The 16,011-nt window shown below is 41.0% G+C and overlaps 1 protein-coding gene across 3 annotated transcripts in view; it reads right to left on the bottom strand.

The window, feature by feature from the left end:
* Positions 1-662: 662 nt before the first annotated feature.
* The window catches only part of trappc12 (trafficking protein particle complex subunit 12), a 76,250-nt gene continuing 60,901 nt past the window's right edge, over positions 663-16,011 (bottom strand). For 2 of the 3 annotated variants that reach the window (XM_079833220.1, XM_079833221.1), the window contains 5 exons: positions 10,337-10,410; positions 6,342-6,440; positions 5,858-5,961; positions 2,497-2,584; positions 733-1,333 (listed from right to left, as the gene is read on the bottom strand). In XM_079833220.1, coding sequence (XP_079689346.1) covers positions 1,091-1,333; positions 2,497-2,584; positions 5,858-5,961; positions 6,342-6,440; positions 10,337-10,410 — 608 coding nt within the window. In that variant the 3' untranslated portion in view covers positions 733-1,090. Of the gene's footprint in view, positions 1,334-2,496; positions 2,585-5,857; positions 5,962-6,341; positions 6,441-10,336; positions 10,411-16,011 lie in introns of all 3 variants that reach the window. The other variant, XM_079833222.1, reaches the window with a different exon arrangement.

Raw genomic sequence — 16,011 nt, 5'->3', positions numbered from 1 at the left:
GGATTGCCAGACAGAGAAGCGTGATCGGTCACTCCAGAGAACACGTCTCTCTGCTCCAGTGGCGGCGCGCTTTACCCCACGGCATCCCACGCTTTGCATTGCACTTTGTAGCGAATATCTTCGAAACCTTTAGTCCGATCGAGACAAAACCACCCCAGGAAAATCGGAATCATAGCAGGTTGACTAAATGTGTGACTGCACAATTGTCAAAATTTTGAATTGGTTATTGTTTATATGCTCATAAATACAAATTTCAACAACTCCTAAACGAAATGAGATATTTTATCCAAATGTGACACGCTTGTGTATGGGGGCACACAAAAGCGGTGGGACTTGGTGGCGCTATAATTAAAGAAAACATGAAAATGTCTCCATACAACGCAATGGGTTTATGTCTCCAAATGTCTTTACTCATTTTTGCAGTTGGTCTGCAGTTAGTTAGCCTCCTTGTTTGCTTCTGCTGTGCTTGGCCCTGCTTGCAGCTATATTTATTATTATTATTATTATATATGAACAAACCCCTCAGTAAAAGCCTTCAGAATATAGATAGGGATGTAAAGTTTGGTGTCTGTAAAGCTGCTGAAGATTTCTGACTTCAATAAATAATCTTCACACTAGTCTGAAATGACACGTTATGTAAAGCCAAACGGCCCATGATATTTGATTTGATTAATTTATTGTCAGTAGTGTCTCGCATTCAGATTTCTTCTCATGTGTGCTCAACAGCAGAATCACGGTGCTAAATATACACTTTATTTATAAAGCACATCTCAACATCACAGCAGATTTTCATACATTTATTAACAAGATTTCATGTTCTCATTTTCAGAAATACACAGCACGGATGTAATTAGCTTACACTCTTTGAAAGCAATCATTTAATGTGTTTAGAAGCATTTCTCTTGATTCCTGAAACAGGGGTAAAAGTGTGTAACCCTTTTTTCTATCCTGTGCGGAGCAAATATCGACATATCAAGTTAACTTTGGTCCTGTCTGTACACTTTAAGACTTGTAAAAGCGCTCAACTACGGCCACGACGAGTTCACTCAAACCTACCCCCTGACGCGTAATTGTTAGGGACTGTGGCGGCTCATGCTAGCTTGAGGCACTGGATGTTGAAGCTGTCTCCTTCTCTACAGGCCGCGGCCTCCAGCAGAGCCTGCTTCTTCTGCGTGCTGCGGGACGACTCCAGCTCGTACATGGTCGTGAGGTTGAACAGCACGCTCTCGTGCAAGTAGAGCGCCGGGTCCTGGTGCACCAGGCTCTCCAGCTGGCCCAGGGACTCCTTCAGCCTTCCCAAATAGAGGAGGCACACGGCTGCATTGTTGTTTGCCTGAGGAAAAATAGGCTGAAGTTGTTAGTGCTGGCACATGCGTCTAATATTCATAAGCTGCTGTTTTTCTAGTGGTGTCACCAATTCTTGTTTTATTTATTGCAGGGTTTATTTAGCCTGACGTCGTCATACTCAATTCTAGTCAGAATATGAGTCTGATTCTGCTCTGTTGGGCTGTGATTATGTAGTGTGTTTCAACCCAACCAGGAAAGACCTCAATTGGATAGACCTACAACCAATCAGAGCAACGGAGCCACGCATAACGTTAGTTATCAACAGAACTCAACTGCCCTGTGTTGCCATGTCCGCGGGTTGAAGCGACCCCAATTATGTGATTATACAGACCCAGGAATGCCAAAATAACACATATTTCCCCCCCCAAATGCCATTTTTTTTCCCGGAGAACCCCCTCGGAAAGCTATTGGGCTTGTTTTTGGCTAGTTTTGAGTAGCAATTGGGCGGATTTTATTGTACAAACTTGGCAACCCTGTCTGCACGCACACTGGAATAAGTAACGTTAGAAGAAAAAGATGAGTGTAAACGATGTTTGCCGGTGTTGTAAAAAAATAATTTAAGGATACACAGAGCACTTACCAACACGATCATCATTTCTGAGAGAAATAGTAAAGGTGAATGCATATACGAACAAGTTCTCCATTTAGGATTAGAACAAACTCAACCCAAGCGCCTTTGATGACGTGGATGATTACGTTACTGTTTATCATCTGTCCATCATCATCTAAAGCCCGCCCTGACAATTTCATTGGTCCGAACAGTTTCTGTTCGGGCATAATTACTTCTCTACTGATCAAGTCCAGACCGAACTGCCCGAGTTAAATTGTTGTGGGCGGGGTTAAGTTCGGCTGGCATCCAGGCTAGGGTTTATTATAAGTTATTTATCCGTGCACATCTTTTTCTTTTTATTCATGTGCTTTGTAATCTTGAATCAGAATAACTTCCCCTCATCTCTCGGGGCAACCTGTCACTCACATGAGATCCACCAATAGCAAACCACAACCATCCCATCAATTCCCCACAGACAAAATCAAGCCCCGCCCTACATTAGTTATTGTTCCAGAAGCGTTTCACTCACATATAAGTCATAATAGGGAAGAAAAGACGAGCGCAACTTCAAGTGTTCAAGAAAGAGAACGAGCACTTACCACTGGGTTCTTGGGATCGAGCTTCAAAACACTGGAGAAACACACGTGTGCGTCTGCGTAGTTATTCTGACTCAGATAAACAAACGCCCTGTTGACAACATCACATTCAGGTTAAGCAGAAGCACAGACCGCACACCACCGAACAAAAGTTTGGAGTGATTTTTTAAATGTTTTTGAGTCTCTTCTGCTCACCAAGGCGGCTTTTATTTGTATAAATACAGTAAAAATGAAACATTATTATAATTTAAAAAAAAAACTATTTTCTATTGTGAATATATAGTAAAGTGTAATTTATTCCTGTGATCAAAGATTAATTTATCATCATTACTCCAGACTTCAGTGTCACATGATACATATTTTTGTGGAAACCGTGATACACTTCTATTCAAACATTTTGGGTAAGATACTATATATATATATATATATATAAAATATTTTAGATTGTAATACTATTTCACTCGTCCACACCAAATGCCAATAGAGCGGCAAAATCGTGTCTACCGTGTCTAGTTGGACGCTTGAACATTTTGAATCCATTCGCACGCGCGTCCACAGTGAATTGGACGTGCGTTCAAGGCGCCGCGCCTGGATGACAGCTCGCTCTCACTCATGTATGTATATTTTAGACTAAAATAAAACGAAACACCACTCAGCCTCTTTTCATTTTCATTAAAAATATATTAAATATTAATAGCCACACAAATGTGGTTCAGGCAACGCTACCTAGATTATCTTCACTGCAAGTATATTTAAAACAAACGGAATATAAAACACAACCATGCCTCTTTTCGTTTACATTTAAAAATAAACACATTAACATGTGGTTCAGAAAATAAGTGTGCATATATATGATTATCACTGTAATAAAATTAAATATGACATAAAACCAACCCATTCTATATAGCCTAAAAAAATAAAGTTATGAAACTTCACTTTGCCCTCAGTCAAAACGATTTGCCAGACAACAAATTATAGATTCATGACACCAAAGATCGCCCGGAGACATCAGAGCCAGCAGCAGACGGCAGAAGGACTGGCAGAGGAAAGGCTGCTCTCGCTGGGGTTAATGAGCGCTGAGCGCCCGCTGATCGCCTGGATCTCACAACTCCGAGAACGCCAAATAAAAATTTCCAATAGGCGCTCTCTTTATAAATAAACTACAGATTTAAGCTTTAAACAACTACATTCTCACCTGAGAAAGTCTTAAAACTACATTTTGTTACACAATAACAGTAGCATTTTTAAATTACACAGGGTTTTTCATCCGCTATTGACTTGCCATTAGTTTATCACCACATGACAGCAGCAAGCTCTGGGATACCGGTCTGTCTGAAGTCCACACAAGTCTCCTCTCGATGCATCCTCGATAAAAGGGGCGGATCGAGGACACATCCGGGGATTTGAACTGGACTTGGCTAGATGTGAACCTTTGAATTGGAACAGTACTTGGGCATCGACTGATGATGTTTCATAATTGACGATTGATGGCGATTCCTCCCGTCCTCTGGAGTTCGTTCTCCCGAGTCGAACTTGGCAAGTCTGAACTACCAAGGACGCAAGTCAGAAGTTCGTGTACTTGGTATTGGGAAACGGCCATTCAAAACACAACAGACACAAATTTGCGTCATGGGAGGGGCTTCTGCCAGCCGGCTCGTCTTGTGAAATGGCTGACATGATTGTTTTAAAATACTGTGAATAAGCTCAATTTGCCGGCTTTTTCTAGCTTGTAGTCTCAATAGGGTGAATTCAGGGTGATTGGGACACTCTTTCCAAGTCATCTCAATGGCAAAAAGTGTCTCAATCACCCTGAAATCACCCTATGTATAGCTCAAATTGAGTAAAGAGCATTTTTTACAACTTACCAGACTGTCCGACCTCCTCACTCACTTTCTTCCAAGCAAGATCCTTTTTATTTATATTTCTATAAAGTATGAAGATGTATCGTACAGCTCCGGGTATCCACATATGATTTTGTCCTCATTGTTGTCACTACTAGAGCAAGCTCCTGATTGGTTAACGAGCATTTGGTGTGAATGCGAATGAAGCGTTTCGCGCGAGTGATTTACATGTCAAGTCAATGCAAAGACGCAAATAGATATTTGCGGCGCAAATGACGCGGTGCGAATTGAGCGTTTGATGCGTTGAAAAATCTGAACTTTGGCGGATATTCGAAGCGCGTCATTCGCGCCACAAATATCTATTTGCGTCTTTGCATTGACTTGACATGTAAATCACTCGCGCGAAACGCTTCATTCGCATTCACATCAAATGCGAATAGAGCGTCTGGAGCAAGTGATTTACATGTTAAGTCAAATGGACAGGCGCGTTTTCGCACGTCTGAAGGTCCTGCGGCACGATCGGCGCAATTCTGCCTCGTTCGCGCATCCAGTTCGCGCGAATTATGCGAATCGACCATCTTGCGCGATACGCGCGAGTGATTTTATTTGGTGCTTTTTGTGCATTTGAAGCTAATCCGCGTCCGACACCCGAGTTGGAAAATGTTAACTTTGGCGTCTATTCGTGCCATGTTAACCAATCAGGAGCCTTCTTGCTGCTGTCACGTGGTGAAGTGACGTGATGAGAAACCCTGCATAATTTCAAAATACTACTATTGTGTCACAAAATGTAGTTTTAAGATTTTTTCAGGTGAGAATGTAGTTGTTTAAAGCTCAAATCTGTGGTTTATTTATAAAGAGAGCGCCTATTTAAAAAATGAATCTTGTGTTTTTGGAGTTGTGAGATCCAGTGGATCAGCGGGCGCTCAGCGCTCATTAACCCCGGCGAGAGCAGCCTTTCCTCGGCCAGTCCTTCTGGCGTCTGCCGCTGGCTCTGATGTCGTGTAGTGGTTCAACATGAGATAGAATTCGTCTTGTGCAGATCTAACGGGTGATCTTTCCTCTCATGAATCTATCATTTGTTGCTGCCAAATCGTTTTGAAAGGCAAAGAGAAGTTTCATAACTTTATTTTTAAGGATATTTAAATATACATGCAGTGAAGATAATGTAGAGTCGTCTGGACCACATGTGTGTGGCTATTAATGTTTAATATATTTTTTTAATGAAAATGAAAAAGGCACAGTGGTGTTTTATGACATTTCTCCTGGAGCGCCTTGAACGCGCGTCTATTTCGCTTCAAACGCTCAATTTATTAAAAAAAAAAGTTCAAGCGTCCAACTAGATCTATTCGCGCTTGGTGTGAACGCAGCACAACAGTCTTTACTGTATTTGTAATTAAATAAATGCTGTCTTGATGAGCAAAGAGACTTCATTCAAACACATTGAAAAATCATAATTATTCCAAATCTTTTGAACAGACTTCAGTAATGTCATGCTGCTGTTATTGAGCAGAAATCAGTTGTACCTGTTCATCAGAACGGAGGTGTCTTCATCAGGTGTCTTTCCCTTTGATTGACAGGCTTTTTCCACGTCCTGAAAATACTTCTCAGCAGTTCTGATGTCTCCAATCTAAAAATATATGAACAAACACAACATTAATTACCGTCTCTGTGTGAAGATAAAACATGAAGAGCAAAACAGACTCTTTGATTCTCTTCAAAGACAAGTAACTCAGCGAAGAGAAGACACCGCGCACACATCCAGTAGATGTGATAACAGGCGCTTTTCTGCAACAACCACTTGCTTCTCTGTTACAGGTAAATACTGCATATACCAACTACAAAATCAACCTGAAAACAAGACACATGCTAAAACTTTACCGCTGTTCTAAAGCACAGTAATTTCCTTCAGAAAATGCAGCCCTGAGCTCTGTTTTGCTGTATGTCATGTGATCCAGAGGCTCTTCCTGCCGTCAGGTGAGTATTGCAGTGGCATCTGGTGTCTCTCACCTGGAGGAAAATGCGTCCGATTCCGCTCAGCAGCTGCACGCTCTGCTCCGGCTCATACTCAGTGATGGAGAGGTACGTCTCCACTGCCAGCACATAGTCCTTAATGTGACAAGAAGGGGAAATCATTGCAATAAAATGAGCTTTTATTAAAAAAACACATTGGACCCTATTTAAACAATCTAAGCTCATGGTCTGAAGCTCATGGCGCAAGTGCATTTAAGGCATGTCCGAATCCGCTTTTGCTAGTTTAACGACAGAAAAAATAATCTGCATGTCAGGTGCATGGTCCAAAAGGGTTGTCCCTAATCTCTTAATGAGTTATGGGTGTGTTTTGGGCGTAACGTGCAATAAAGAGAATCTCATCTCCCATTCCCTTTAAAAAAGCCAGGTGTGATCGCACCATGGCGGATTCACTGTTTACATGGCGGAATTTGTGAGCGGAAAATCTCAACACTTCTCTAGAGAGGAATCCTTTTATTTTTAATATTTAAAAATATGTGTGTGCTGCTGCGCCATGGCTGCTGCTGTCCCTGTGTGTGTAATTATCAGAGTGCCCTCTGCACGTAATAGGATAGCGCTACAACCAACCAGAGCAACGAATGAAGGTGAAGCGGAGCTGGTTGATAGATTAAACTTTCGCCGTATCTGGTCGGCAAAACTCCGAACACATCTTCCTTTCTTAAGAATGACTTCAGTGCTGTTCTTTGTTCTTTTCTCAAAGAAAATCTTAACTCAAGTCTTCCAGAGTCGCGGCCAAAGCCGGTTGGAAAGACCGCTGTTCGCCAGCTTCTTTGTTTACGAGTAGCACGAGGAACCGCCGCAACTCTGCAGTCATTATGTTAAGCCCGCCCACCGAATCTATACACGATGTGATTGGCCTGACCAGAGTTTGGTTTTTCCAGCTTGCAAGCCAACGGAGAGTTGCTAGACGCCCTGACTGCAAATTAGATTTGCTGCCGCTAGGGTGCGTTTAGATTTCTAGGCTAGCTGTCGTTTTCAGTTCCTCAAAATAGGAACTATAGGAACACCAACAATGCGTCTAAACCAGGGCTTGACATTAAGCCTGTTCACATGCTTAAATCTGTCATTCACTTGTCCAAGTAAAAAATTTGCTTGTCCAGATTTTTTGTGTTTGTTCTTGTAAATATAATTTATTCTGAAGCAATATTCTCACCAGTGTTCAATCAGCTTTGACATATTTAAATATGCCTATTTGTGATATTTTTACATTTTTATAAAGGACATTTTTCCATAATCTTATTAAATATAGGCTATGCTTCAGCTTTCATTTTATATTTTTAAATTTGATCTGTAAATTAAATTAGATTATAGGCTGTTACCAATCAAATTAAATTATCTACACTGAAAAATGACAACTGCATTAAATAATATTATGAGATTATTTTAAATATTTTTGAATATACAAATAAGAAATGTTGGAAAGATGAAACTAAACCGCCAGTAGGTGGCAGCAGGTGACCGTCTTAAGGAGTGAGTCATTGAGTCGATTCGTTCAAACGGCTGATTCATTCAAGAATTAGGCGGTCGTTTACGAATAGGTCATTGAATCTTTGATTCAACCGATTCATTCAAACGCTGAATCATTCAGTAACACACACTGTTGCTGTGAGATGCGTTACGGTTCTGCTGTGATCTTTGTTTGGAACTATTTTCGCTGCTGAAATAGAACAAAAACACTCAATATTGCATCTAAAATGTAAGAGACTTAATGTTAATTCATTGTTTATGGAACAGGCGTATGAAATCAGTGTCATTTTCAGTCGTGATGGTATTCAGGAAAACAACACTATTGTTTGTGTGATGTTGCTTAACTGTATCATATGTTATAAATATAAAAACTACACAATTTTAACCCCGTATGTTAACGGAGTTTCTTTGTATGAGCGGCGCTCATTTGTTTTCGATTTTCTCCTCGAGAGGCTGCGCGAGCCTCAACAGCTCAACCTTGTCATTTCGTTTTATATTATTATCCACTATCGATCTTCACTTACACTAGTGAATGCACAATCATTATTGCACTTTGGTGATTCCCTAGTTATTTTTTGTTTTGACGTTTTAACCAGGATACTTGTCTGTCAGACAAGTACAATTATTTTTCACTTGCCCCTTCAAAAAATCCACTTGTCCCAGACAAGCGGACAAGCTTTAATGTCGAGCCCTGTAAACACACCTGGTTTTCAGACCAGGCGCTCATAGGTGAACAGATGCGCCAGTGCATTGGCTTTCTAAACAATGTGGCGCAGGATGTGAATATGAGAACTGCGTCGGGCTGAAACTAGCAAAAAACACTACTCAGAGCAGAGAAGCTCATGGAAAGGAGGGATTCAGAGAGACTGATTCATCCATCGAGTCGTTTGAGAATCATTGAACACTGTGGTGATGTGCACTGTATATTATGAGAAAATTAAACCGTTTTTTGACCTTTGATGCATGTAAACCTGTTGAAGAAGCCCTCCGAAACTAAATGAGGAAACTTTAAAATAGCATAATAGGGGCACTTTAATGAACCAGCCATCGTCACTCTCTAACTACATATACATAGGTTTATTTTAAAGCATTATCCATTGAAGATCATTTCATTATGAGTGTTGTAGTGCTGTACTGGAGTTTATTTTCAAGGAAGTACTGTGTCTATTAATGGGTAAAGCTACAGTAACGTCTTCAGCTAGTCAGCTTGAGATCCTTTCACTCTAAACTGGTTATATCTCTAGTAGTGAATGTTTTATGAGCAGTCGGACCATATTCACGCAGAGCCGAGACAAAACTAAAAGAATGTTCTTCTGCAAAATGCATGCAGTTGTTTTTTAACCACTAGAGGGCCAAGTGTTACATACAACTAATGCGAACAAAAGAAACCTTATTGTAAAGAGTTGCCATATTACACAAGCCTGACGTCGTCATACTCAGATTCTAGTCAGATACTGCTCCATTGGGCTGTGATTATGGGGTGTATTTCAACCGAAGCAGGAAAGAAAATGCCTCTGCATTCAATTGGATAGACCTACAACCAATCGGAGTGACGCATAGTTGTCAACAGAACTCCACTGCACGCACGCTGGAAGAAGTAGAAGAAGAAGATGAGTGAAAACGATCTTTGCCGGTGTTGTAAAAAATAATTTAAGGATACACGGAGTACTTACAACACGATTTTTGAGAGAAATAGTAAAGGTGAACAAGTTTTGGATTAGAACGAATTCAACCCAAGCGCTCTTTGGTGACGTGGATGATTACGCTACTGTTGATCATCTGTCCATCATCGTATAAAGCCCGCCCTGACGATTTGATTGGTCAGAACAGCTCTGGTTCCAGCATAGTTGCTCCACAACGGATCAGGTCCAGACCAAACTTCCCCACCTCAAATGTTGTTGGCGGGGCTAAGCATCCGGGCTAATATTACACTATAACAAGGACACCTCAAAATAAAGTGTAACCCAACATTTTCATTTTGTGGATGAACTATTCCTATGAGGTTTCTGAGTCGGTAGGACTCCCCTCATAAAAACCTCGTGTTGGTATTGCTAAAACTGTACAACAACAATTCATGTTTGTGATTGAGAGTTTCTTTGTTGTGTGTCTGGTAACCAATCTATATGTGTGAATAACATTCACTACTAGAGATATAACCAGTTTAGAGTGAAAGGATCTCAAGCTGACTAGCTGAAGACGTTACTACTGTCTTTAGCCAGCAGATGGCACTCATTTAACATCACAACTTGCAAAAAACAGCCATATATTTCAGCTACCGACAATCTAAATCCAAGAGCATAGTATGTGAGCATAGACACATTTTTACCAATAAAACAATAATCAGAAAACCTAATTTATCCCATTTCAACACTCTCCAGACACCACCTGCTTGAAGGAAACCCTGTGATTTATAACCCTAGACTGAGTATGTTTGTCTGCATACAGATATGATTCAGATCAGACTGAGTATATGTGTTAGGTGTCTGTATGCTTGCTCGCCCACGTACCTTCATCATTAGCAGACAGTTGGCCATGGAGTACATCACCCTGCTCAGACGTGACCTCCACAGCTGGATCGAGGCTGAAACACACAGCAGAGAGAGAGAGACTGACTGAGCAAATGGAATGGAATTGGAAATTGCAGTCTTTCCCTCCTTTTCCCCGACTACAAACCATCAATTATTTGTCTGCTGGTGGGAATTATAGTGCAGGAGGAAAAGACACAGTGACAATCACATTTATTTCCCCCCTCTGGCTCACTTTAGACCCCCATTAGCAAGCAGATCTGATCTCAGATCTGTGTGTGTGTGTGTGCATGAAGAGACTTCAGCGTATGTCTCAGTACTGATGGTGTGTGAGAGCAAAAGAAAGAGCGACACACCATCCTCACGCCTGCCGCATAAACACACAATGATAATTATGAAGTGCATGCAAAGTAAAAATAGGATTGTCCATCAATTAAAACTCAATGAAGGAATAGTCAGAAAAATCTTTTTTGATTTCATTTGATTCATCAGGCTTCATCATGCTGATAATGCTGGACAAAATGTAAGATGAAATTCTGATGCCTGTAATCAATGAGCAGATACTGGCAGAAAATGCATACAAATATAAGTCGATATCTGCCAATATGTCTTAGTAAGATGATATTTAAATGCTTTTATGTTCAAAGCTTTAAAACATACACCAATCAGGCATAACATTATGACCGGTGAAGTGAATAACGCTGATTATCTCTTCATCACGGCACCTGTCAGTGGGTGGGATATATTAGGCAGCAAATTAACATTTTGTTCTCAAAGTTGATGTGTTAGAAGCAGGAAAAATGGGCAAGCGTAAGGATTTGAACGAGTTTGACAAGGGCCAAATTGTGATGGCAAGACGACTGGGTCAGAGCATCTCCAAAACTGCAGCTAAGTATCTATCAAAAGTGCTCCAAGGAAGGAAGGGAGCGAAGGCTGGCCCGTGTGGTCCCATCAAAGTCGAGACGAGCTACTGGAGCGCAAATTGCTGGTTCTGATAGAAAGGTGTCAAAATACACAGTGCATCTCAGTTTGTTGTGTATGGGGCGGCACAGCCGCTGACCCCTGTCCATCGCCGAAAGCACCAATAGTGGGCACTGGAGCATCAGAACTGGACCACTAAATGGAGGACAGGAAAATATATTGATTATATTGTAAATGATATTGCTTTGAACCTGAGCTACCCACAGCTCAGACAAAATTTGCACTTTCAACGCACATTATAGGATGTTTGCCATCGAACTGAACCCATCCTCCTCGGATTAACCTCTCATCCTCACCAAAAAATCCTCATGCTGCCAGAGGCAAACTAGGGCAATGAACAGCCACACAAATCTCAGGGTGAGAGTAAAGGAGGCGGCAGCAGTCAGCACTTGGCAGCTCCCTCAGAGACATGTGCCCATGACAGAGGGAGTCCGTCCTGCTGAAACCACATCAGGCGCACAGGCGGTGGGCCGATGGGGGGCTGCTGAAATCACAGACTCTCCTCATAGCTATGCTGAAGCATGTATTTATCTCTGTCTTCACCAAAACAACATGTGAGCAAGTCAATCGAGCATGCAAGACTTATAGAACGCGTCAGCTATCTGTTCTGATGGATCGCTGCCACCCACGGCTCTTCCTCGGGTTATTTGAGAGTGATCTCTCTCTGACTGGAGGAATATTTAGACTCAAATTATAAAGGCGATGATAAATGTTGATTTTTCAAATTTTCCCTATATATTTCAAATGTTTTCTAAATATATATGTTGTGAACAGAATGTATTTGTATTTTTTCCACACTGAAAATAAATGGCAAAATGTATTTCAAGGGGAAGAAAAATCCTTTTCAATCTTAACACACATTTTGGGTAGATTTCTTTATTAATTAAAAGTTGTATCTGTTAATCTTATTGAATGGACTTGAGCTGACATGAACTAACAATGAAGAGTTAACAAACGTTAATACAGATTGATATATACTGCAACAAATGTATTGCTTATTGTTAGATAATGTTAGTTAATGCATGAACTAATGGGACATTATTGTAAAGTGTTACCAGTAATATTACAGGGTATCTGCAGGTTTCACCAAGTCAAATTTAAGACTTTTTAAGACCTTTTCAAGACCATTATGAATTAAATTTAAGACCTATATCACGCAATTAAAAAAACAAAAGGTACAAAAGGAAATGCAGAATCACAAAATTACTTGCAAAGCAAATTAATTTATTCAAATTGAACAAAGTATTAGTAAACTTGCACTTCCTTATAGCTCATCCCACCAGGATTAATATACACACACACTACCGGTCAAAAGTCTGAGAACGGTAAGATTTTTAAAATGTTTTTACATTCTGCTCACCAATGCTGCATTTATGTTATTAAAAATACAAAAAGCTGTAATATTGTGACAGTTCTGTTGTGACTGTTTTCTATGTGAATATATAGTAAAGTGTCATAAACTTAATTTATCATCATTGTCACATGATCCTTCACTAAATCACTAATCATTCTCATATGAGGATCTGATGATCAACAAACATTTATGATTATTATCAGTGTTGAACACAGTTGTGTAAAACTTTTTTTTTATTCTTTGATGGATAAAAAAAAAGAAAAAAAAAAAAAGATTTCTGAAGGATTATGACTCTAAAGTCTGGAGCAATGATGCTGAAAATTCAGCTTTGAATTACAGAAATAAATTCTATTTTAATATATATATTGAAAAAAAAAAAAAAAATTCACAATAATACTGTTTTTGCTGTATTTTGGATCAAATAAATGCAGCCTCGGTGAGCAGGAGAGACTTCTTTAAAAAACATTTTAAAAATCGAACCGTTCTCAAACTTTTGACCGGTAGTGTGTGTGTGTGTATGTATATACATTTTTTGTGAGATCAAAATTACTGATTTTGTGGTGGTCATTTTCAGAAATGTTTCTTCTTTTTTTTTTCATAATTAGGATGCCACATTTACCATATCATTATGTTAGATGCACAATAATCACACATGGCAATAAAACAAACAAAATGCATGAATCTTGTTTGACAATAGGACAAATAAATACAACTTAAATATACAGATACAAACAGTGCTTTAAGTTTAGGCAGGCTACTGTTTGTTTTCCCCATTGTTGTTGTTTGATTAATATTAACGACACAGGCAGGAGGGGGTATAGGCTAGGCTATATTGGGTTGCTTTCACTTTAAGACCTACAGTAATGAGCCCATAGATATGGATATCCAGCCGAACTTAGCCCGCCCACAACATTTTTACTCGGGCAGTTCGGTCTGGACTTGATCCATAGAGAAGTAATTATGCCCGAACAGAAACTGTTCGGACCAATGAAATTGTCAGGGCGGGCTTTAGACGATGATGGACAGATGATCAACAGTAACGTAATCATCCACGTCATCAAAGGCGCTTGGGTTGAGTTTGTGCTAATCCTAAACGGAGAACTTGTTCGTATGTGCATTCACCTTTACTATTTCTCTCAGAAATGATAATCGTGTTGGTAAGTGCTCTGTGTATCCTTAAATTCTTTTTTTACAACACCAGCAAAGATCGTTTACACTCATCTTTTTCTTCTAACGTTAGGCTACTTATTCCAGCGTGCGTGCAGGTACAGGGTTGCCAAGTTTTTACAACAAAACCCGCCCAATTGCTAACGTTCCTCAAAACTAGCCAAAAACAAGCCCAATAGCCTTCCAGGGGGGGTTCTCCGGGAAAAAAGCATTTGGGGGGTAACATATGTGTTATTTTGGCAGGGCTGGCAGCTAAAAATCGCATTTCTGGTTCTGTATGTCACATAATTGGGGTCGCTTCAACCCGCAGACATGGCAACACAGTGCAGTTGAGTTCTGTTGACATTTGATAACTAACGTTATGCGTCGCTCCGTTGCTCTGATTGGTTGTAGGTCTATCCAATTGAGGTCTTTCCTGGTTCGGTTGAAACACGCCCCATAATCACAGCCCAATGGAGCAGAATCAGACTCATATTCTGACAAGAATTGAGTATGACGACGTCAGGCTATGGATATCTATGAATGAGCCTAGATTCGGTTCACTCGCGCGAGAGCTGACAGGCGGCAAATGCGTGCAGAATCCGCGGCCAGTCTGACATCTGTCCGTGTGTCAGTAGCGAATGAGTTCGGGGTTTCCATCGCTTTTTAAACTCTTTGTTTAGTGCTATCGGGCATATCAAACTTTTATTTGGTCATTATACGAGATGGCAGGTGAGAAAGATTCGCCTTTGGTTTCACGATCGCGTGAACTGGAAGAACTGGATAACTGAAGCTGAAGAATAAAATATGTTTGATGTGTCTGTGGTACAATCCGAAAGAGCCTCGCGCCAATAACACGAAAGCTGATTGGCTGCAATATAAGATGCATGTTGGTCTCTCACTAGCGAAAAAACGAACTGACAACACACACACACACACACACACACACACACACACACACACACACACACACACACACACACACACACACACACACACACACACACACACACACACACACACACACACACACACACACACACACACACACACACACACACACACACACACACACACACACACACACACACACACACACACACACACACACTCTCTCTCTAAAACATTGCGGGAGCATTTCAATGAGCAATGGAGTAGCGTTACATGGACGTAGGAAAATTAAGACCCGTTTAAAATTATTTAAGACCTAGAACTCAATACTTCAGCGAATTTAAGACTTTTAAGGCCTTAAAATTTTGATTTTGAATTTAAAGACATTTAAGACTTTTTAAGATCCCGCGGGTACCCTGATATTAATGATCAACTATAGGGTTAAGATTAGCAATAGGGTATGGTTTAGAGGTAGTTGTATGCAATTATGCCAATGTAACAAGGAGGGAGTTGAAGAGATTGCAGGCAGAGATGCAAATCTAAATGTGAGGGGTTTTATTTGAACACAAGGACCTGAAACAAGAGAGCAGGGGGTGCAGAACCAGCTACACAAAGTTACAGCAAAACACTGACTAACGAGGAACAAGAGAAAAACAAGGGCTATATATATACACACTGGGACCTAATTGGCTAACAATTCATACTATACTTTGAAACAATAAGACTAATCAACAAGAAAACTACAAAGAACTACAAATGTGGTACTCGAGAAAGGAAGTAACATAAAAGTTCAAACGTGACAAGGAGAACATATAACAGAGCTGTGGAAGTGGACCAGGAGGAGGGAAGGAAGGCAAGGGCCATGAGAAGGAAGTAGGCCTGGAGACCAGGGCGGGGCAGGTAGAGCAGGGAGCCAGGGTGGAGCTAGAGACGGCCACGGTGGAGATGGCGAAGCTGGAGAACACCACAAAGGAGCTGGTGGAGGTGGACCAGGAGGAGGGAAGGAAGGCAAGGGCCATGAGGAGGAAGTAGGCCTGGAGACCAGGGCGGCGCAGGTAGAGCGGGAAGCCAGGGTGGAGCTAGAGACGGCCACGGTGGAGATGGCAGAGCTGGAGAACACCACAAAGGAGCTGGTGGAGCTGGCGACCACCACAGAGCACCTTGCAGAGCTGGAGACCACGGTGGGGCTGGCAGAGCTTGTGACCAGCACAAAGTAGCCAGTGGAGCAGGAGAGCACCAGCATCCATGGCATGCTGGCATCCCTAGTCTGGTGGTCTCTAGCCTG

Source organism: Gobio gobio, assembly GCF_949357685.1.
Source record: "Gobio gobio genome assembly, chromosome: 13".
Taxonomy (NCBI): domain Eukaryota; kingdom Metazoa; phylum Chordata; class Actinopteri; order Cypriniformes; family Gobionidae; genus Gobio; species Gobio gobio.
This window is presented reverse-complemented; position numbering and strand designations above follow the sequence as displayed.